General features: G+C 33.8%; 1 protein-coding gene across 1 annotated transcript in view; it reads left to right on the plus strand.

The window, feature by feature from the left end:
- Positions 1-3,791: 3,791 nt before the first annotated feature.
- LOC140441216 (UMP-CMP kinase 2, mitochondrial-like) overlaps positions 3,792-22,653 on the plus strand; it is a 30,529-nt gene continuing 11,667 nt past the window's right edge. The window contains exons 1-4 of the mRNA XM_072531799.1: positions 3,792-3,954; positions 14,515-14,588; positions 14,707-14,839; positions 15,566-15,764. Of these exons, the coding sequence (XP_072387900.1) occupies positions 3,867-3,954; positions 14,515-14,588; positions 14,707-14,839; positions 15,566-15,764 (494 nt within the window). The 5' untranslated portion in view covers positions 3,792-3,866. The remainder of the gene's footprint in view (positions 3,955-14,514; positions 14,589-14,706; positions 14,840-15,565; positions 15,765-22,653) is intronic.

Consider the following 22,653-nt stretch of genomic DNA (forward strand, 5'->3'; position numbering starts at 1 on the left):
TTTATCTTCAATGGTAGTCAAAATTTGGTCTTCAATTTCTACAACTATGTCTGTATTGCGTTGTTTTCTGGTATTCTGTACCTCTTTAATATTTTTGTGCATATGGAAATCATCATGTTTGCGTTGTAGTATTTCAACTTCCATACATTTCTCCATCAGCCATGCTTCTTTTGCTCCTTTTATCTTCTTTAGTAAATTCTTATGCAATTTTTTGTGTTCGTTGTCATTTCTACCTTTTAATTTTCTTCGCTCTTTTTTTAAAATGATTTTTATTAAAATTAAATAATTAAATGATTTTTTCTTAAATGTATTCTTCGAAGGTTTTGTCTTAGTTTTTGATAACTGGGCGTTCTTAATAGGTTTTAGTTGTTATCATCTTAGCAAAATTTATTCTGTTCCTCTTCCTTTGTTCTAGCTTCGGAGAAGGTTTTACTATTGTTAGTAGAACGTTCTCCTGGGATGCAACAGAAGATGATGCAATGCAATTCTGGCTTTCTGTATTCATGGGATCGGAGTTTGCTTAACTTTTCGAAATTAAGCTTTTCTTTGCAAATTAAATTTGGTTCAGAGGAAAATATGTTTTTCTAAAGCCATCCATCACAACAGGTTCTCGAATACTGGGCTAAGTTTTTACAAAAGTTTGGAAAATTCGCATTTTGTTGTTTTCCTAAATTTTTGCGCTGTCAACCTGTTAACAAAGAAGCCCATGAAGACTTAATCCCCTTAAAGATAGATACGTCCAAAGACTGTAATATTGCATAAGTATGTAGCAGTAATTCAAGAATAGTCCCATATTCTGCCATAGCTAAACGCAATTAGTTTCTGGTGGAATGTTCGATAAATGTATATCGTAAATTAAAACAGCAGACCTTTCAATGTATTTAAAAAAAACATTTTTAAACCATAGAAAAAATACTTCCATCCGTTTACTTATCCAACCAATTTCCTATACGTAGTAAGATGTCTCTGGATACTCATCTGTACCGAACATATTGTCCCATAAACTTTTGCCGTCGTGGAGTATGATAGGTGGCAATATGGACCCGTTGTACAGCTGGGGCTATAATTAAAATCCGTTTCATCTGCATTTTATATCCTAGTAAGGTATTGATGAAGTTCCAAATTATTTATAATAAATTCCAGTTGATTATGGACATCGTAAATAACAAATTAGTTTTACACGTGATGCTTCAATTATCTCAGGTTTCGTCATAGAAAGTCGGTTGCGTTTGGAAAAATTCAGAAACCAATCTTCACCAGGTTTTCCCTTTTAAATGATGGTTGCAGATTATTTTGCTAAACAAATACAGTACAGTGTTGAGTCTTTCTTTGCGAGTAAGTCCGAACTTCGATTTGTCTGAAATGACTTCATCTTCTTTAGAAAAGGTAGTTTTAATACCTTCAGCCACACCTGTTTAAATAGAATTTCACCTAATTTTATTATTAACTTGTGCATATTCTGCCGCTAGTCGTCCTTTCCGCCCATTCACTTTTAATCCAAGTGTAAATTTTGGAACGAAATGCAGCCTTTGGTACAGCCTTCTTTAGTAAATATTTTCCCGATCTCTTATTGCCAGTTCTAATGCTTCTTGCGAGTACCTAGTTCCGATATTACGATTGATAGTATTTTTAATATATTTTCTTGGCATATTTGCATCCAAAGAATACGTTGTAAACAAACTAACCCCAAAACTGTTAAAACCACAGTTGCCCCGGTATCACCGTCCACAGTTGCACCGACTAGGTGTCATGACAGGGTAATTGTAAACTCCTTTTCAATTGCCAAACTATTCTTCTCATATTCCGGTTACCGAGCGCTAAATTTTTTAATTTACTTAAAAGTTTATTTTCAGAAACATGTATTCAAAATAAATACTGGTTTTGTACTGAACCAAGTTTTTCAAATTTAACTCAACTAGACGCAATTTGCCTAAATAAAAACATTACGGTCAGACTCTTGGTTGATAACTGAATTTTTGTTTTGGTAGCTGAATGTCTCAAAAATTTGTCACTACGAATAGTATTTACCACCAGGGAGATTAAAAAAATTAAAATCTTGTTCATTTAAAAAAACATAAATGGAATTATATATATATATATATATATATATATATATATATATATATATATATATATATATATATATATATATAACATAAAAAAATCGTACAGACTATAGAGTAAAACAGGAGCATGAAGGTAATGAGACGAAAAATGGCGACAAGTAGAAAAGAAATTTTCCAGCTTAGGAATAAAGAGGGTGAAGTAACAACAGACAGACAGAAAATACTTCAAATAGTCGAAGAATTCTACGCTATATTATACACAAACCAAATTAACAATAACGTAAATGAAGACGGTAGACAAAAGGTTCAAAACCAGGAATCTGAGGACATTCCAGAAATTAATGCACTCAAAAAAATGAAAAACAACAAGGCGCCAGGAGATGATGGAATAGTTACAGAAGCCATAAAACTTGGCGCAACTTATCTTCTGAAAAAAATACAATCCTCTTCAATCTCTGCTTGTATAGTCAAAAAATTCCTATAGTTTGGAATAACTCCATTACAATTCTTCTGCATAAAAATGGTGACAACATGAACCTAGAGAATTACAGGCCAATTTCTCTACTCAACCATTTATACAAACTGTACACCAGAATAATAGCCAATCGATTGGAAGCTAAATTTGAGCTATATCAGCCAAGAGAACAGGCCGGTTTTCGCCCCAACTACGGTACAAATGTACTCTAGTTCTAACATTTATAGGCTTCCATAAAGGGTTTGATACTATCGAACTACCCGCACTTCTAAAGGCATTGGAAGAGTGTCGAATTGATCATAGGTACAACAATATTATAGAAAATATATACAGAAATGCTACAACAGCTATAAATCTGCACGGTTCTATCAATAAGATACATATCAGGAGAGGTATTCGACAGAGATACTATGTCGCCTAAGTTGTTCATTACTGTACTTGAACATGCTTTGAAGTCACTGGAATGGGAAAATAAAGAAATAAATATTGATGGTGAGATGCTTACTCATCTACGATTCGCAGATGATATTGTTCTGATTTCAGATGACCTAAAGGCTGCCAGAGATATGTTGAATGAACTCAGCGATGCAGCACGTAAAGTAGGTCTAAATATTAACTACCAAAAGACAAAAATTATGACTAATTTAGTTCCGAGCCATCCTTTAAGAGTAGAAAACGTCTAAATTGAAATTATTGACAGCTACATATTGTTGGACATACGCTAAGCAGAGATAATCAAACTGCTGAGCTGCTAAGAAGCATAACACTGGGATGGGCAGTATATGGAAGACTGCGTGATATTTTTAAAGGTGATATATCTATCAGCTTAAAAAGAAGAGCCTTTAATCAGTGTGTCTTGCCTGACCTTAGACCTTGAGAGCGAAAAGACGAAACCCGGGAACACCACCCACAAGATGGACTGATGACATAAAGAGGATTTGTACCACCTGGATTGCAGCAGCGCAAGATAGATCTGAATGGATGTTTTTGGAGGAGGCCTATGTGTAACAGTGAACGACTATGGGCTGATGATGATGATGATGATGATATATATATATATATATATATATATATATATAATATATATATATATGTATCTAATCACCGTTGCCATACCACTCCGTTTTACAGAGGTTGGCCAATTATTTTAACAAATTGCCTTAAAACCCGCCCCTGAAACAATTATTTGACCTCGGTTATCACAACGCCACTATCAGCCGATTGAGTTAATGGTATAATGGTAAAATAGTACTCTTTTATTTTCAAAAATTGATGCATAAGGAAAGTGTTTGATAGTACATGCTTATCGTGTTATTATAACCAAAATGTTACTTTGTGTATCGTTCATACTTTGTGTTTTAAATTGTTTTTGCTTAAGTGTTTATGGTGACGAAGCTTTTTCAAATGAGTTAGGTATGTAACTAGTGTATTTATTCTGTTTAAGTTTATATATTTGACTACAAATAATTATAAATAAAAAAATCTACTTAGTCCAAACATAAATAAACAAAGAAAAAAGAAACATTAACAAAAATCTAAAATATTTCTATTATTTATGCAGTATCTTAAGACAGCCGAACTGAAGATGGCTGCAATTAACATTATCTTACAAAAGAAATAAAGCACAAAAATTTAAAGAAAATATTAAATCAACACAAACCTACAAGATTTACAAAAATAAGCCGCAGTAAACAATTTGATGAAATATATAAAAATAAGAAAGATTGGGGATAAACATAGCCACAAACTACGTAAAACACTAAATTTAGCCAACAATAAAAGAACGATAAGAGAACTTCTAGAGATGAATAACCTGACGGATCGGATGTTGGTACTATGTATTAAAATATTCTGAAAATACGCCAGGCAGAAATCATTTCAGATATTGATCTTTTCACCACAGTAGGAGATGAATTCGTAAATATAAAACCAAAGAGATAATATTTAGAGAGATATATCTTGTAACCTAAAATATTCATCATTTTAATAAAAACCAGCAATATTCCAGAGAAATAATGTATTCCCGCGACTTATACCCAGCCCGACAATTGACATATTATTTTTTGAGTTTTATTGTGTTTTGAACTTCCTAAGTATTTATATTTACTTCTTCGTTTGTGTTTACTTCTACGAGCCCCTTCCCATATCAGTTGGCCCAACGTTAGATTGATAAAAAAATTAAATTTTAGGGAACAAAAATAAAAGCGCAGCGTAAATTTTGAAAGGTTTAATGCATCGAACAACATTTTGGAATTTCCTAATTACAGAAATTTTTTTTTTATTGGTAGCCTAATTTCGTTTATTTAAAGTACGCCGTAGCGTGTTTAAATTCAACTTTCAAAAACGCGCGAGTTTTAAAGTTACCATGGCAACATCAACAGTTTTAAATATTTTTATCTCACCTGACAGGAGTACATAACTTGTAATGTCAAATAAATAAAATATGAATAAATTATTACCAACAAATATTTTAAAAGCTTTATTCAAACAATTGGAAATCTTAATCTTTTGAATGAATGTGAAAAGTACAGTTGGAAATATTTATACTTCCGTTCAAGATCAGAAGAAATTAATACTACCGACACACTCGAAAGCCAATAGGGTTGTACTTCCATTAATAGCACTTCCAATAATGTTTGAAACATTTTTCTCATACTTTTTCTAAGCAATATACAACCAGTAATAACAGTTAATCTGATCTGAAAAATGAGAAAGTTTACCACTTAGTTTGCATCCCCTTTTTTTTAATGACATCCACAATTCTATAAGCCTTAGTTTTTGCAAAGTTCTGACAAAATTCTAATGTAAATAAATCCCATATTTCTTGCAATTTTTCCATCAATTCGTTGACGGACCTGGTAGGATGTTTCTCAAAACTTTTTTTATTTCGCACCACAAAGTCTCTATCGAGGACAACTCGGAACTGTTAGAAACCTATTCGAGAAGTGGTATGCCATGGTCTTCAATCTATTTTAAATTCTTTTTTGAGGTATGACAACCTGCGCCAACCTGTTGGAAGACAAAATCTTTCGCTGTTGTTAAACGGTGTTCCATAATAGCTAAAAGAGATTCTTCTAAAATATTAAAATATTTGTCCGTGTTTACAATCCCATCAATAAAATGTAACTTGTCCACACCTTTAGACGACATGCTGCGTCAGATTATGAGAGATGCAGGAAATTGGACTTTTCTCTTCAGACAGTCGGGATAGAGATCTTCATTTTTCCTGCCAATGACGTGACTCCTACTATCTTCAACAAACACTTTAAATATGAACTCATCACTCCATTGTATTGAATACCATTGCGACTGAGTCCAACATTTATGCTTTTGAACACCTTAGTCTATTTTCTTTTGTTGTAATGTAAAAAGTGGCTTTTGCTTAGTCCAAAATAAAATGAAATTTATTAAAAACAATTCGTGTTAATTTTTTCAACTATAAAACTTACTACTTTTGAAGTACCAAATCCTAATTTGTGGGCCTCTCGGTGACATGTTGATCTAGAAACTTGTCTTCCAATAACGTCACTCCATAAAACGCTCAAGTTCATATAATTTGCTTGTCGATTTTTTGTATATTAAGAGAGAAATTACAGATTATAGAGAGATTATAGACCATAACACTGCAGTACTTATTAAAAAACTATATTGGCATTAAATGGCGTCGATCAAAATAGACAATCGTCTGACAGCAGAATTGCCAATAAAAAGAGGAGTTCGTCAGGGCTGTGTACTTTCTCCACTGTTATTCAATATATATTCCGAAAAGACCTTCTAAAATGCCCTCGAAAATATTGAAGAAGGAATAAAAATCAACGGAGAATACGTAAACAACTTAAGATATGCAGACGACACCGTCATTATTGCGGACAGTGCTGAGGATTTATAACGACTTTTGAATGTCATAACCAGAGAGGGAGATAGCTTGGGACTAAATATAAACACAAATAAAACAAAAGTAATGGCTGTTACACGTGCACCAAATGTCGACATTAATATTTGTATCTATAACAAACATATAGAACCAGTACAAAGATTCCAGTATCTTGGTTGCTGGATAACAAACGAGGTCGAAATACGTGCTCGTATAGAATATGCTAGGTCCGCATTTCAACGAATGAAAAAATTTCTAATAAACTCTATGTTATCGTAGGATATCCGATACCAATTTGTAAAAACGTTTATTTATTCCATATTGTTATACGGAGTGGAAACATGGACTCTCGGAATTCCAAGTATGAGGCGTATAGAAGCTTTTGTGATGTGGGTTTTTCGAAGGATGCTGAAGATCTCTTGGACAGAGCACATGACCAACAACGAGGTGCTAAGAAGAATGGGTACTGAGAGAGAACTCCTAAATATTGTAAAAACCAGAAAAACGAGTTGTCTAGTACATATTTACAGAGGAGAAAAATACAACTTCCTACGAATATTGGAAGAGAATGTGAAAGGAAGAAGAGGTCCAGGAAGAAGAAAATGCTCCTGGTTGAAGAATGTAAGAGACTGGACAGGCATGGACACACATTCGATATTAAGAACAGCTCAAGATAGAGAGCAATTTGCTGTAGTTATAGCCAACCTTCAGTAATGGAGAAGGCACCTTAAGAAGAAGAAGAGAGAAAATTTTGCCGGCAATATTTTCGACTGGTATAAAAGTTTGTTGCCTGGCAATTTTTGTGAATTAAATTTTAACAGTTAATCGAGTGATTTTGTCAAAATGTCATAAGCGAAAATTCCCAAAAGGTAACAAACTTGAATAAAACCAGAAGAAAATTTTGCCGGTAAATAATTTTTTCTCGAATGATATTCCACAAGACTATTTCACGAGACTGCACCATATCAACGAAACATAATCTTTATTTATTTGTTGAAAATATTAAATGTACAATTATTATAAGCTATAGTAGTTTGCTCATTCTTTTCTACCAAAGCATGATTTTGTTTCTTATTGACCTGTATCATTTGGGAGCTCGAAGGTCCAACTTCATTTGTTGGTTTGTCGATCAACTTCTGGTGGTGACTGGAATCTAGCTGCAGATATAGTTTTAGAGAGACATTTGAGTGACCCGTTAATTTAATTAACTTCTATTTAAAAAAACCTTGCTTGAACAGGGCTAACACAGCTCAAGATCGATGAGAATGGTTTGTTATTTTATGTTATTTTGTCTTCTTTTCCAATTTTTTCAGCTGACAGTTTTGTCCACTTACATACGGTGTTGATTCCAAGTGGACAGTTTTTGAACCCAGATCCATCCTTCCAGTTGGGGTGAACGGTAAGAAAGAGTCTGTCTGATAAAATCTTTGGTTCCATTTTTTCCATTAATTTCATCTCTAACCATTCAAAATACCCCCGTAATAGGATTATAAGGTATTGTATTCCTTCAGATATAAGGTGGGTTAGTCGAAAACGTCTTAAACCGTCAGTTTTAGGTTAGTTTTTACTAATATATCGTATTACCTATCCTCTCTGTATTTCAGTTTTCTAATTAGGGTTAAACTTGTAGTGAGCTATCAACAAATTGTGAACCGACTGTAGCTAGAATAGTTATCCTAAGTATAAGGTAAATATAATACTAAAATAATTTGTTACAAATAAACTCGGTATATGTTAGTTATAAGTATTCCGCACATTTGGCAATGTCGCAATCTTTTGCACAAATACATAGAACAACGAAATATTAAGTGAAATATGTCAATTTTGATCTTTCTTTGAAACTGACAACTGACACCAAATATATCTTTTTCTTTATTTTTTATCTTATATGTTGAGTTTGAGTAATTTAAAATTGCAAAAAGTTGCAAAAAGTGGCAAAAAATTACAAAAATTGTAATTCTTTCTTTGAAAGTTTTTCTTTTTTGTGTATTTTCCATCATGTTAATTAAATTATCAACTTCCTCGACAACCGCAACACCTCTTAAACACATTTTTTTTATTATATAGCTACTCACAAAACAGTACAAAAAAATAATATATTCTTGTCACTGAAGACTTTGACATTTATAAAATAGGTTATACTAGACTTAAACAAGGGTGTGGGTCGGTATAATCGTGGAATAAATTCTTATACCAAGTATAACTTATATCTAAGTTATTCCATATTTATTGTTAGTGATTTTGCCTATACCTGGTTTATTCTGAGTATAACTTTTATACTTGGTTTATTAGTTATGCTGTAAAATAAAATCTTGGATACATCTCCCGATATACCATTTCGTACCATATAAATTAAAAAAACATTTTATATCGACATTTTTTCTGTGAGTAATAAATTATTTGTGATTTTACAATATATATAACATTATTCGTAAAACGGGCAATGTGTCATGTAAATTATAGATTACTATATTTTCGAGACACTAATATTTATTTCGAGTACTTCCTTGTAATAATTAAATGGGAAGACAATAATTATCTTTTTCAAAATATCATATATTTATATTTATTCTTAGAACGATAATCAAACAAACAACAATTTATTCTTAGAACAAATCTTTATTCTTAGGTAATCGTAAGCCAATATTATTGATAATTTCTAAGATAATTATATCTGAAAAAATTTTCTATATTGAAAGAGTACACATAAAGTGAGATACAGACATAATTTTAAAAATATAATGATTTATAATATTTTTTAATCCCTTCTCTCTATTCGGATTGATTGATACCCAGTTTTAATGTATTTTGTATCTTTGTAAAAAAAATTTATTTTATTTTTCTTGTTTTTCTTCAATATTCTTTACTTTATCATCCATATACTTTCTTTTCCGCGCTCTTAGGATTTTCTTTACTTTTTCTCGTTGTTTGGCATATCTTTCTAGGTCGTCTTGTTTTGCGATCGCAAACTTTTTAATCTCAAATCTGATCTTTTTTATTTCTGTTCTCTTCGACGTTGCTCCTTTATAGTGTTTGTCATTTTCAAGAACTTTTTTGTATGTTATTCACAGTAGCACTATCTTGTTTGACGTAGATTTATTGTATATATTTTTGATAATCCTGCGCTACCTCAGATTTTCGCAGTTTTTCAAAATTAAAGTTATGTTGCACTTTCTTTTCCGTTTATGCTTTTTAATTATTGGGTCTCTCATATTAATTATAAAAAAAATGGTCAGAGGCTACGTCAGCCCCTCTGCACGTTTTCACATTTGTTATTAAATTAGCGAATTCCTCTTGTATTAAGATGTGGTCGGTTTTTGGAGCATGCTGTAGGAAAAAAATAATAGTTTTAATAGCTTATTTCGATTGTAAAAGTAAGAATACATATAAAAATATGAAATATCAATAATTTAGGTGTATGTTGTTGAGGTTATAAGTCAAAAACTTCAGAAAAATGCCAAAAAAAGCAGTTTTTTCGATTTTTAGTCATTTTCCACGTTGATAATGATAATAATACTTATGCCATTTGAAATAACGGGAAAAACCCATAAAAAAACATTGTTTTAAAGTTGGCCAAAATTTTCCGACACAACCTAAAATATCACTGAAAATTTCAAATATTTTTTCTGGGCTCAATTTTCAAGCTACAAATCTGAAAAAAATCAGGCAGTTTTGTAGTATTAAAATACGCTTTCATGAATTTTTTCAAATTTTTGCAGCAATACAGCGTCTAAAAACAATTTTTTTTAAATACGTTTTTTCCCATAGCGAACCCCCAGAGGCACCTAGGGACTTGAAAATTTAACTGAGTAGGTTTTTAATTATGTCCTTTCGAATAGCAAGACCCAAAACTGAATCTAGTATGGTGCAATTTTGACCATCCTATCCCGCTATAGCCTTTAGGGAGTTCATTATTATCATTATCATTATCAGTACTAAAGACAGTGTTTTTTGAGAAGCCAGACGGTAGAAGATCAGTAGGCCGTCCCAGAAAAAGATGAAAGGATGAAGTTGAAGCTGATTTATCTATGATTGGAATGTTGTAGAATACCTCGAGTTGTAGAGCCAGTCAAGAAGAAGAAGAAGAAGATTATTATCATTAAGCCAGTTTAACTGTACATATAGGTGAAGGGAGTAGGCTAATTTTACTTTGAATCGATAAATATTAAAATTAATAAAGTTCGTTCGGAAAAATTTCCATCAGATTTTTTGCATAATCACTTTCATGAGATATCCCAAAATAAGGTTCAAGAGGTCGCCCACTAAGGCCTTTTATGCACACGTTTTACATCGCCTGTCGTCTGGTGACAAAAAATGCGTTTTTGTATATGAAATAAAATGGAACTTTTTGTTTACCGTTTTTTGCCACGTATTGCTTTCAGACAAAATTTTTTAAATAGATAAATGATAACCGTACTATGTAATAAGGAAGTGTGTATTGATAAAAATAGATCCATGTGTTAGATACTTGGTATACAAACATATAATTATTTACGCTATAAATAATGCAAGAATCCTCAAGTGCATATACAATACATGAAGAATTAATACAATGGTTTTTGTAATCATCTAATGATGGATTCCACAAAGATGGCCGTCTTTCAATTTCATCGATAAATAGTTTACCATTGAGGTAGTCCATGGCAACAACGTAAGTCTTCAAACATATGTTATGACATACGTCTTCTTCTTCTTCAAGTTCCGCTCCTATCGGAGATTGGAAATCATTCTGCCAATTATAATTTTGTTAGTTACGCGCCTGAATAGTTCAATTGAACTGAATCCAAACCATTCACGGAGATTGGGTAGCCACGAGATTTTACGTCTTCCTACTCTTCTGCTGCCTTTGATTTTACCCTGCATTATATTCCTTAGTAGTTCGTATTTTTCACCTCTTATAATGTGCCCCAAGTATTCCAATTTCCTGATTTTTATGGAATTTAAAACTTCACATTGTTTTCCTAGTTGTTCGAAAAACTGTTTGTTTGTTTTGCGTTCCATCCATGATATTTTCAAAACCCGTCGGTAACATCGTATTTCGAATGTTTCTAGGTTTTTAATGTTGGATTTTCCAAGTGTCCAAACTCCATACAAAAGGGTAGAGAAAATATAACATCGAAGCATTCTTATTCGGAGCGATATATTGATATCGCGATTACAAAAAAGTTTTTTCATTCTATTTAACGTTGACCGTGCAATTTCAATGTGGCATTTTATTTCTTTTGTCTGATGTGATCCATGCTCCAAAGTATTTGTACGAAGATATTTGTTCAATTTTTGTATTATCTAGTACTAGCTTAACTTTGATATTTTGTGCTTTGGAAATACCATGAACTTGGTTTTATTCAAATTTATTTTTAGTCCATAATCGTAATATATATTTAGTTGTTCAGCAAGGTGTTGCAGTTCTTCTAGTATTCCTGTCAGAAGGACGGTATCGTCAGCATATCTTATGTTATTAAGTGGCTCACCGTTTATTATAAGGCCCTCTCTGACCTCGGCAAGCGCTAATTCTGAGATGGTTTCACTGTATAAATTGAATAACAAGGGTGATAAAATACACCTTTGGCGGGCTCCATGGCGAATCTGGATATCCTCGGTCAGTTCATTTTCAAGTTTCACTTTTGCTGTTTGGTTCCAATAGAGGTTACATATGATTCTAATGTCTCTACTGTCTATGTTTTTATTTAATAAAATTTCTTTAAGCCGATTATGCTGCACTCTGTCAAATGCCTTCTTAAAATCAATGAAACAGGCATATACTTCCTGATTTATATCTAAGCATCTCTGCGAAAGAACACTTACTGCAAACAGTGCATTTCGTGTTTCCAGTCTTTTCCTAAATCCCATTTGTGTATTACTTATGCCTATATATATATATATATATATATATATATATATATATATATATATATATATATATATATATATATATATATATATATATATATATATATAAGAGTTTATTACCTCTGCCGCTGTTTCTCGCAACCTAGCTTCCAAAGCTTGCGATCGTTCCAGTCATCTACTTGTAGGCCCCTATCTTCCATTGCACCTTTTATTTCTTGTCTTCACGATCTTTTTGGTCTTCCCTTTTTCCTGCGGTTGGTGGGGATCCACTGTAACATTCTCTTTGGCCATCGTTGATCATTCATCCTTTCTACATGGCTATACCATTTCAGCCTTTTGCATTCCATAGTTTCCAGGGCGTCAATGTCTATGCCCATACGCTCTCTGATTTCAGTATTCCTTACTCTATCTCTTCTAGTGAATTGGCAACATCTTCTCCAATAATTCATTTCCATTGCTTTTATTTTGGATGCGTCATTTTTATTTATTACCCAAAGTTCTGAACCATATGTAGCAATGCTTTCTATGATACTTTTGTATATCCAAATTTTTGTGTTTCGGGTGATGTGGATATTCCAAAGTATACTATTCAGTTGATGTATTGCTGAATTTCCTTGACCAATTCTAGTAGCTATTTCTTTTGTATTACGACCATTGTTTGTAATGTTTACACCGAGATATTTATAGCTATCAGTATTTTGAATTTGTTTGCATCCTAGTTCTAAGTGCTTTCCTTCACCTCCCACTACTACGTAGTCTGTTTTTGATGGATTAATTGATAAGCCCCACTTAGTATATTCTTCATCTATTTTTCGTAACATGTAGTGGATATCATCTTGATCTTCTGCAAGTATTACTTGGTCATCACCAAAATGCAAGCTGTACAGTGTATGGTCTCCAATTTTAACACCCATAGGTTCACATTTTCTTTTCCAAATATCCAAAACCTCCTCCAAATAAATCTTAAAGAGTGTAGGTGCAATGCAGCAGCCTTGGCGAAGTCCTTTGGTCACTTTTATCTTTTTTGTCACTTTTTGTCCAATCTTTATTACACTCGTCATATCATCGTACAACTCCCTTACAGCATTAATGTAAATCGGTGGAATATTCTTGTCTTCTAGAACCTGCCATAGCTTGGCTAATGGGACACTGTCATACGCTTTTTGGAGATCAATAAATACCATGTGTGTCTCCATATTATGTTCCAAACGCTTTTCTATTGTTTGTTTTAGGCAGAACACATTGTCTATACAAGAACGACCAGTACGAAAGCCACTCTGATCTTCAGCGTCTTCCCAGCAATCTTCAATTTGGCTTTTAATTATCTTTCCGTAGACTCTACAGATTGAGTTAGTTACACTAAGCCCTCGGTAGTTCTTACAATCTTTTCTGTCACCTTTATTTTTGTATAGATTGCTGATATATGCAGTTTTCCATTCTGGGGGTAGCTCTTCTCCTCTCAAGAATAAATTAAAAGTAATTAAAAGCCAATAGCTGAAATAGTTTGTCAGGGCCATATTTAATCAGTTCAATGGGTACTCCCCCCGGTCCTGGAGCCTTTCCATTTTTCATAGCGTTGGCGTGTTTTTTAATTTCTTCTGGTGTTATTTCAGTTTCTTCGCGGTAGGAAGTATCATATTTTTGGTAGCCAATATCTTGGAATTCTGTTCGATCTTCTGTCAGCATTTGTTCATAATATTCGACCCATAATTCTGGGGCTATTAGCGTTAACCTACTGCATTCTTTTTTATCTGTTCTACTACCTCTAATTATGACTTCATCTAACTTCTTATGTATTCTATTGTGAATTACTTTTAAAAACAATTACAGACCTACGTCTACAGACATACGGCTGCACGCTAGCAAATTAAGTACCTATCAAAGCATTTGCGACATAAAAGCACCAATTCAATTTAACGCACTTATAAAACGTCTGAGGGTACCGCATAAAAGCGGCCTTATATTTTGAGCTCAGCAATCTGCATAGGTTTTCAGCAGGGACTTGATCTACCACTATCTGCTGATTATAAATAACTTGTTCTACATCGCTTCTAATGATATTGTATTTAGTCTGTGAGACAAGATTATTTTTTAAACATACTTGGTTTTAAGCTAATCTCCTGTCAGATACTTAAATGTATGGTTATTGCCTAGATAATTTTGGGTGCTGTTACTGCAATATGTATTTTGTTATTTTCATATTATTAGTTAGTCTCAGCGTCACCTTATTTAAATTGTTTCTTTTTTAGAGAATACTTATCTAGAACCTCCATACTTTTATAAGGACTTACAATCCGTTTTAAAGTTCTTCGAAGATCCCCAAGTAAGTATTTATCGCATTACAATAAATATTACACAAAAAATATTTATAGCTACATATTAGATCAAATATCTCTAAGGATTTGGTTATTTTTTTCATTTTACTAGGTCTGTATTTTTAGTACAGATTTACACCCGGCGTACGTGAACTTTTGAAAAGTTATCACCAACAAAAAGTTAAGACTGATAGACTTAACACAACTGGTCAAGGTAAAAGACATCCTTTGTTCGTGATAGAAGGTCTGCCTGGATCAGGTAAATATATTTTTTTATTCACTTTGATAGGCTAGTCGTAAATACGCTGAGAACGCTGAATCCATTAAACCTAACCGTTTTAAAAAAATAGCTTTTTTGAGTAATTTCCATATAAAAAACTTTTGCGAGAAAATTCAAATTACTAAAATTTTAATTATTTTTTAAATATTTGTTTTAAACAAAAAACACGATAGAAGCTATTTAAAAAATTTACTTTACACAACTAGTTTATACAACTAGTGCTCACGGGCTTGTCATACCCACCAATATTCCTCTTTTTCGCCAAGTAGTAGGCATCCGGAAAAATCATTTCTGAAGTAACTTCAGATACATTTTGTTGCCATTGCAGTTACATAGTTGAGTCGCGTTATCTTTGTCTTTCCTCGTTTTCTTTAGTCAGCATGATGCACATTATTGCTTTTTGTACCACCTTCCACTTGCCTTCTGCCTAGACCCTGGATCTCCCTAGGTTTGTTTAAAGGATTTTAATATTTGGCTTTTGCTTGGTTATGCTGCGTGTCCGCGTCCTTAATCAAATCTTGGAACATTGGATAATTATTTAAATCAGATCTGTAATCTGCAATTTTATTTATGATATTAATGGCATTAGATAGTACGATTTTTATAATATATTAAACTCTTGCGTTAGGTCAGAAATATATGCTTTTAATGTTTTCTTATTTGGTAGCATGAAGGACTAATTCAATTTTTTTATTTTTTTTTAAGGCAAAACAACAATTGGACAACTTTTAGCATCTAAGCTGAATGGAGTCAAAGTTCATTCACCTTCATATAGTATTTACTCCTTAAAACCGTTATTTCACGGGGATCACCTAAGAGAGTCTGCATATAACGCTATGTGTCACTACATCACCGCGCTTGAGGTAAAAGTTTTTCTAAAATCATCACCAGTTATCATGGACAGGTAAATATTGCTTATTGCTTTTGAGTACGTACAGTTTGAAAAAGTAAAGAGAATGAATTCAGTGTTCAGCATGTCAGCTTGCATTATTTTTTACATTTTTATCAAAGTTTAGTAATATTATTAAGGCTGGTAAGGGAACTCATTTTTCCCATAACCACATATGCATCCGAAACGTGGACCTTAAAGAAAGCGAATAAAAATAAACTAGACGCTTTTGAAATGTGGGTATACCGCCGCATGTTAAGAATATCCTGGATTGATCATCGCACTAACGTATCGATATTAGAACAACTTAAAGTAAAGGATACATGCTTAAACAAATACAACAGTATTTGCAGTATTTTGGACACATTGCTAGAAGAACAGGTACAATGGAAAAACTGATAGTCGAGGGTAGAGTTGAAGGAAAGAGACCTAGGGGAAGATTTTCAAGCCGTTGGGTAGATCAAACAAAAGTATTGATTAACCAAGAGTTACATGAATCCGAACAACTAGCCCAAGTATTGTAGGAGAACGTTTAAAGGAAAAAAAATACTTTAGTGATCAAAAATATCGTTATTTTAAACAAGTACTGGGTGCTAACGTTGGAAAGATGATATATTTATTTTTGTAATAAATGTTATACAGTATTTTGCAAGAATAAATTATAAGAAACATTTTTGTATCTCTCAGCTCAGCTCTTCTTAAGAGCATATCTTAAAATAATTATTGAATTTATTATATAAAGTAGATATTAGGTAAAATAAACAAAAAAATATATAAATAATAACTACAACTTTTAAAAATGAAACCACTATTTTTTAAGTACTTCAAGCACAACATTTTTTATGTTTAATATCCTTTAGTGTCAAATTGATCACATAATGATTAATAAACGAAAGCAATCGTCAATAAAAGATGTAAGAACGTACAGAGGTGCGTGTGCAGATTCAGACCACTACATGGTCACAGCCACTATAAGACAAAAAGTTAAAATTGAAACAAAGCAAAAAAACCAACATAAAAAGTGGAATGTCAATAAAATGAGTAATGAAGAAGTAAGAAAAAAATATGAAGAGGCAGTAACAGTTCAAATAAAAGAGAAATATAAAGCAGAAGATATAAACACAGAATGGGAGACGATCAAAAAATCAATAGAAGAAGGTGCAAATATGCAGATAGGTAAAAGTCAGGCTAAAACAAAAAACGAATGGTATAACCAAGAATGTAGAGAAATAACAGGAAAAAAAGTGCAAGCCAGAAATAAATGGCTAAAAACAGATAAAGAGGAAGACAGAGAAGAATATGAAAAATTAAGAAGGAATGCTAAGAAAGTGATAAGGCAAAATAAAAGAAGATGGGTAGACAAAAAAATGCAGGAAATAGAGCAGGAAAGAACAAACAGAAATACGAAAAGTTTTTACAAAAAGATTAAAGAACAAAATAAAAAATACAAGGGTAAAACAAACGGAATAAAAAATAGAGAGGGAATAGTGATAATAGAGGACCAAGAATACAAACAAGTATGGAGAGATTACTACAGAGAGCTCTTGACGGAGGAAACAACAGAAGAAGAAATGCATAACGAGGAGGAAACGGTGCACGAAGAAGAAGAAGATGAAGTAGATATCGAAATTTTAAAAGAACCAACATAAGAGAAATTGGATGAAGTAATACAGAGAAGCAAAAATGGAAAAGCCCCTGGTAAAGATGGCATTAATATGGAACTAATAAAATACGGGGGAAGGGAACTAAGAGGAAAAATACTGGCACTATTGAAAAACATATGGAAAGAAGAGAAAATGCCAGGGGACTGGGAGGTAGGGCAGATCATAACAGTACATAAAAAGGGAGACCAACAAATCTGTGAAAATTATAGAGGAATAACGTTACTAAATACAACATATAAAATATTGACATCAATAATAAAAAAGAGGTTATCAAAGATCACAAAGAAGACAGTAGGACAGTACCAATGTGGATTCACAGAAGGAAGATCTACAATAGATGCAATACACACAATAAAACAAATAATGGAAAAAGCAAACGAGTATAAATTAGAATTGGAAATGTTATTCATAGACTTCAAACAGGCATTTGATTCAATTAAAAGGAACGGATTAATGATAGCACTTAAAAAATTAAAAATTCCACATAAACTCAGAAAATTAATAGAAATGACAATGAGAACTACAAAAATAAGCATAAAGACACAAAGAGGAGAGACAGAGGAATTCATTATAAATAAAGGGATGAAACAAGGAGATGCCTTATCAACAACGCTATTTAATCTAGCATTAGAATATGTACTACGAAATATAAATAAAGGAAATCTCAGAACAAGAGGTGGTCAAATAATTGCATATGCAGACGATATTGAGATTATTGCACAGAACAGAAAAATAATGAAAGAAATGCTAGAAGAAATAAGAGAGAAAGGGGAGGTAATGGGGCTAAGATTAAATCAAGAAAAGACAAAAATATTAAGATTAGGGAAAAAAGCAATGAAAGAAAAAATCGAAATAGGAAGTTCTGTGTTTAAAGAAGTAGAATACTTCAAATACCTAGGAGTTACAATAAGTAAATCCGGAGAATGGAAATCCGAAACAAAAGAAAAAATATTAGCAGCGAATAAAGGTTATTTTGCAAACAAAACATTACTTAAAAGCAAAACACTGACTAAAAAAAGTAAGATGAGCATTTATAACACCATAATTAGGCCAATATTATTATATGCAGGAGAAACAATGACAATGGTTAAAAAAGATGAAGAAGACTTAAGAATAGCAGAGAGAAAGATTATGAGAACCATACTAGGACCAATCAGAACAGAGCAAAATGAATATAGAAGCAGAACAAATGCAGAAATTAAGGAAGAACTTAAGGAAGACATCGTAACTAAAATAAAGCAATGCAGAGTTAGATGGTTAGGTCACATTTGGCGAGCAGGCGATGAGGCAGTGACATACGCAATGATAGAATGGAATCCAGGAGGAAAAAAAAGAAGGGGAAGACCGAGATCAAAGTGGCTGCAAGAAGTTGAAGAAGACCTCCAAAGGGCAGGAGTCAGAGAATGGAGAGGAAGAACTAGAGACAGGAAAAAATGGAGAGATATTGTCAAGAAGATAAGATAAACAAAAAAGACTGATCCACTTAAGATATCGGATCTAGAAAGCATTTGCGGTTTAACCCCACACTGGGGTGTATATCCATTATAATATATATATATATATATATATATATATATATATATATATATATATATATATATATATATATATATATATATATATATATATATATATCCTTTAGTGACTTTTTCTAAGGGGAAAAACTCACTTATGCCTAAAAGATCAAAAGGATTGAACTCTAAGGGGACCTGGTATGTTCAAGTATCACTCAAAAGTTTTTCTATCTATCTAGACGTTAGGGGCAGTACCGCTTTATTAAGATACTCACCAAAATCCAGCTGATTTATATTCTCTAGCAAGTTTTTCCGAATGATAGTAGATGAAGTATGTTTACTACTGAGTCATGTCATTCTTTAAAATTAGTATTTATAAATTCCAGAGAACCTGCAGTAAGATGTTAGAAGGTTTAGTGGGTTTGAATCGATATCGACATGTACTGCATGGTTATAATAGTATATTTCAGGTAGTTTATGTTGGGAATTACCTTTATCCAACACTGATCCATGATTGATTAATATAACTAAGCATTCATGAAGATGCGACAAGTTCGCGACATCGCTTTTTTATGGAGGTTATTTGAGATCACTTCTTCCGAAATTCGACCACGTTGTTTTCTGATGTTCATTCTTATAACATTAGGAATTACCGTTGCCGCACAGTAAATCAACATGGGCAAATACTTCTTATATTCTTCTAAATCTTATTCTGGGTCGCGGTATAGCTTGTAGTTGTTTTTTCAAACATACTGTCACGTACGTATTGATAATAACGGAAAGGATTGGTTTAGAGAAGTTTCAGTTTTTTGTCTAGTTCTTGGTGAAAAATTTTTGTTGAGTCATGCCGGCCGTTTTTTATAATGTGTTCCAAAAAACCCCTGACAGCAACCCGATAAACCTTTAAATAAACTTGGGCTTGGCACTTATATCCACATTTGTCGTTTTGTATATTAAAATTTTTTAAAATATATTTCAGTTAGTTTTTGGTTAGAATAACTTAAATAGTCCTAAATGGCCAGTAGAAAACCATTTGTTTCGGGAAACATATCTCCTGATATTAACCGAAAATTCGACGCTATATTGTTAACGCAGTCTTGGCTGAATTCATTGGGATGTGTCCTATGTAGGGGTTTATCCCTCAAGATGCGCATTTTCCCTTCCGTAGAAAACTGGTTTATGATTTATTATTTACCAGTTTCGAAAACAAGATGGCACAACTAATGGAAATAATGGATTCTTCTTCTTCTTCAGTGCCTTATCCGGTCCGGATGTTGGCGATCATCAAGGCTATCATGGTTTTGTTGACTGCTCTGCGAAACAGCTCCGCTGAGGTCATCCCAAACCATTGTCGGAGATTTTTCAACCACGAGATACGACGGCGTCCCGGTCCTCTTCTGCCAAATACTTTACCCTGCATAACAAGTTGAAGAATTCGATATTTTTCTTCGTTCCGCATCACGTGGCCGAGGTACTCAAGCTTGCGTTGTTTAATTAAATTAAGCACTTCTTTTTCTTTTGTCATGCGCTGTAGGACCTCAACGTTGGTGACATGGTCCACATAAGATATTTTTAGTATCCTTCTGTATATCCACATCTCGAAGGCTTCGATTCGTTTTTCAGTGGCTTGCGTCAGTGTCCAGGCTTCAACTCCATACAGTAACACTGGAAGAACGTAGCACCTCACTATTCGCATCTTGGTTCCCAAACTGAGATCACTGCAGCACAGCAAGGATCTCAACTTAATAAATGTAGACCGTGCCATTTCAATTCTGGATCTAATCTCTTGAGCGTAGTCCCATTGTACGTTGAGGGTAGTTCCGAGGTAAGTGAATCTGTCGACTCTCTGGATCTCTTCGCTACCTGCCATTAGTGCCCCGGGATCTAAATTTGTACGGCTGACAACCATGAATTTAGTTTTCTTAATATTAAGGTTCAGTCCGTATGTTACGCTCACAGTTCGCACTCGGTCTAGTAAGGCCTGCAGATCGTTTAGGCTGGTTGCTAGTAACACAGTGTCATCGGCGTAGCGGATATTATTGATGTATTCACCGTTCACTCGGATTCCCATGTCTAGGTTTGTGAGGGCTTCATTAAAAATCTCCTCAGAGTATATATTGAAAAGAGTCGGCGATAGCACACATCCTTGTCTTACTCCTCGCATGATCTTCACTTGGTCGGTCAGCTGGTCTTCGACCTTGACTTGAGCACGCTGGTTCCAGTATAAATTCATGATGATCCGAATGTCCTTCTCATCCAATCCAACTCTTTGTAGTGCGGTGACCATCTTCTGGTGCTGACAACGGTCAAATGCCTTGGCGTAGTCAATAAAACAAATATAGACATCACAACTGACATCGCGGCATCTCTGAAGTAGGACTTGTAAGGTGAAAAGTGCTTAACGTGTACCCATAGAATTGCGGAATCCGAATTGCATTTCACCGACATTTTCTTCGCATTTCTTGTAAATTCTGGCATGTATGATTTTAAGAAAAATTTTAAGTGCATGACTCATAAGACTGATAGTTCGGAAATCTTCGCACGTTTTCGCAGATCGTTTTTTTGGTAGCGTTACAAATGTTGACAATAGCCATTCCTCTGGGATATTACCTGAATCGTAATATAATGTATATAATCGTAAATAATGGATATTAAGTTTAATTTCCTTACCACTATGATTTCCAAAATGCACTAATGCAACCCGCACTTAACATGTTTTCGGCCTTACATGAAATCTCAAGCAGCCGGTCCTGATTTTATTAAGATCAAGGAGAAGCGCAAGGTTCCCGTTCAGAAATTGGTCTTCGTCTATAATACCATGCTCCAGTTTGGAGTCACTCCGGAGGTATTAAAGGATTACAGGACCACCTTGACACTATAGGGTAGCGATCCGCTGAAGGTAGGTAATTGGAGTTCTATCACCATTTCTTCGGTAATGATAAGGGTGATCCAACGTATACTTGGCAAGACGCTTGCGGTACTAGATTATCACGAAACCAGAGAGGATTTAGGAGATAGATGGCGTTTTGTTGAATAATTAAACGCTTCTAACAGTTATCAGAGAGAGGAGAAGAGGCCTTCGTCCATATAATATCATATCGATTGATCTTCAAAAAGCTTTTGTCACAGTCTCTCAGCGATCCATTGAAAGGGCAATGAATGGCTTCGGGGTAAATGCGACATTTAAGCGGTACGTAATGGACTCGTACATGAACTGTCGTACAATAGTAGGTTTACTAAAAACATCAAATTGCGTAGAGCCGTTAAACAAACTACCTTTCCAAAATAGTGGTCGATGAGCTGATATGCAAGCTCGAGAAAGACATACCTAGCTTTCCGATTGCAGATGGTAGGACGATCCCAATGCTGGAATATGCACTTTTACTGTGTAACGCGTTCTCTCTTCTCTGTCGGCAACGACAGTTTTTCTCAGCTGCAATAGGGTAAGCTGGTTGGATATCTAGATCGAAGCTTCAATGCACTCAGACAGACCAAGGTAGCCTTCAATGAGCTGCAGATCCAGCTTAATCGTATTTAATGAGCGAGGCTGAAACCAGCAGAGAAACTGCTTGTCCTGAAGTCTTACCTACTAGCGAGATATTTTGACAAGCTGCAAAGTTCTTCGATCACGATGAAAACGCTAAAGAGTGTTGGCAGGGCCGTACGCATAGCCGTACGGAAAATCTGTCCCCCAATCAAACGTGTGAAGATGCCTACATACATATT

The sequence above is a fragment of the Diabrotica undecimpunctata genome, chromosome 5 (assembly GCF_040954645.1).
Source record: "Diabrotica undecimpunctata isolate CICGRU chromosome 5, icDiaUnde3, whole genome shotgun sequence".
Classification (NCBI taxonomy): domain Eukaryota; kingdom Metazoa; phylum Arthropoda; class Insecta; order Coleoptera; family Chrysomelidae; genus Diabrotica; species Diabrotica undecimpunctata.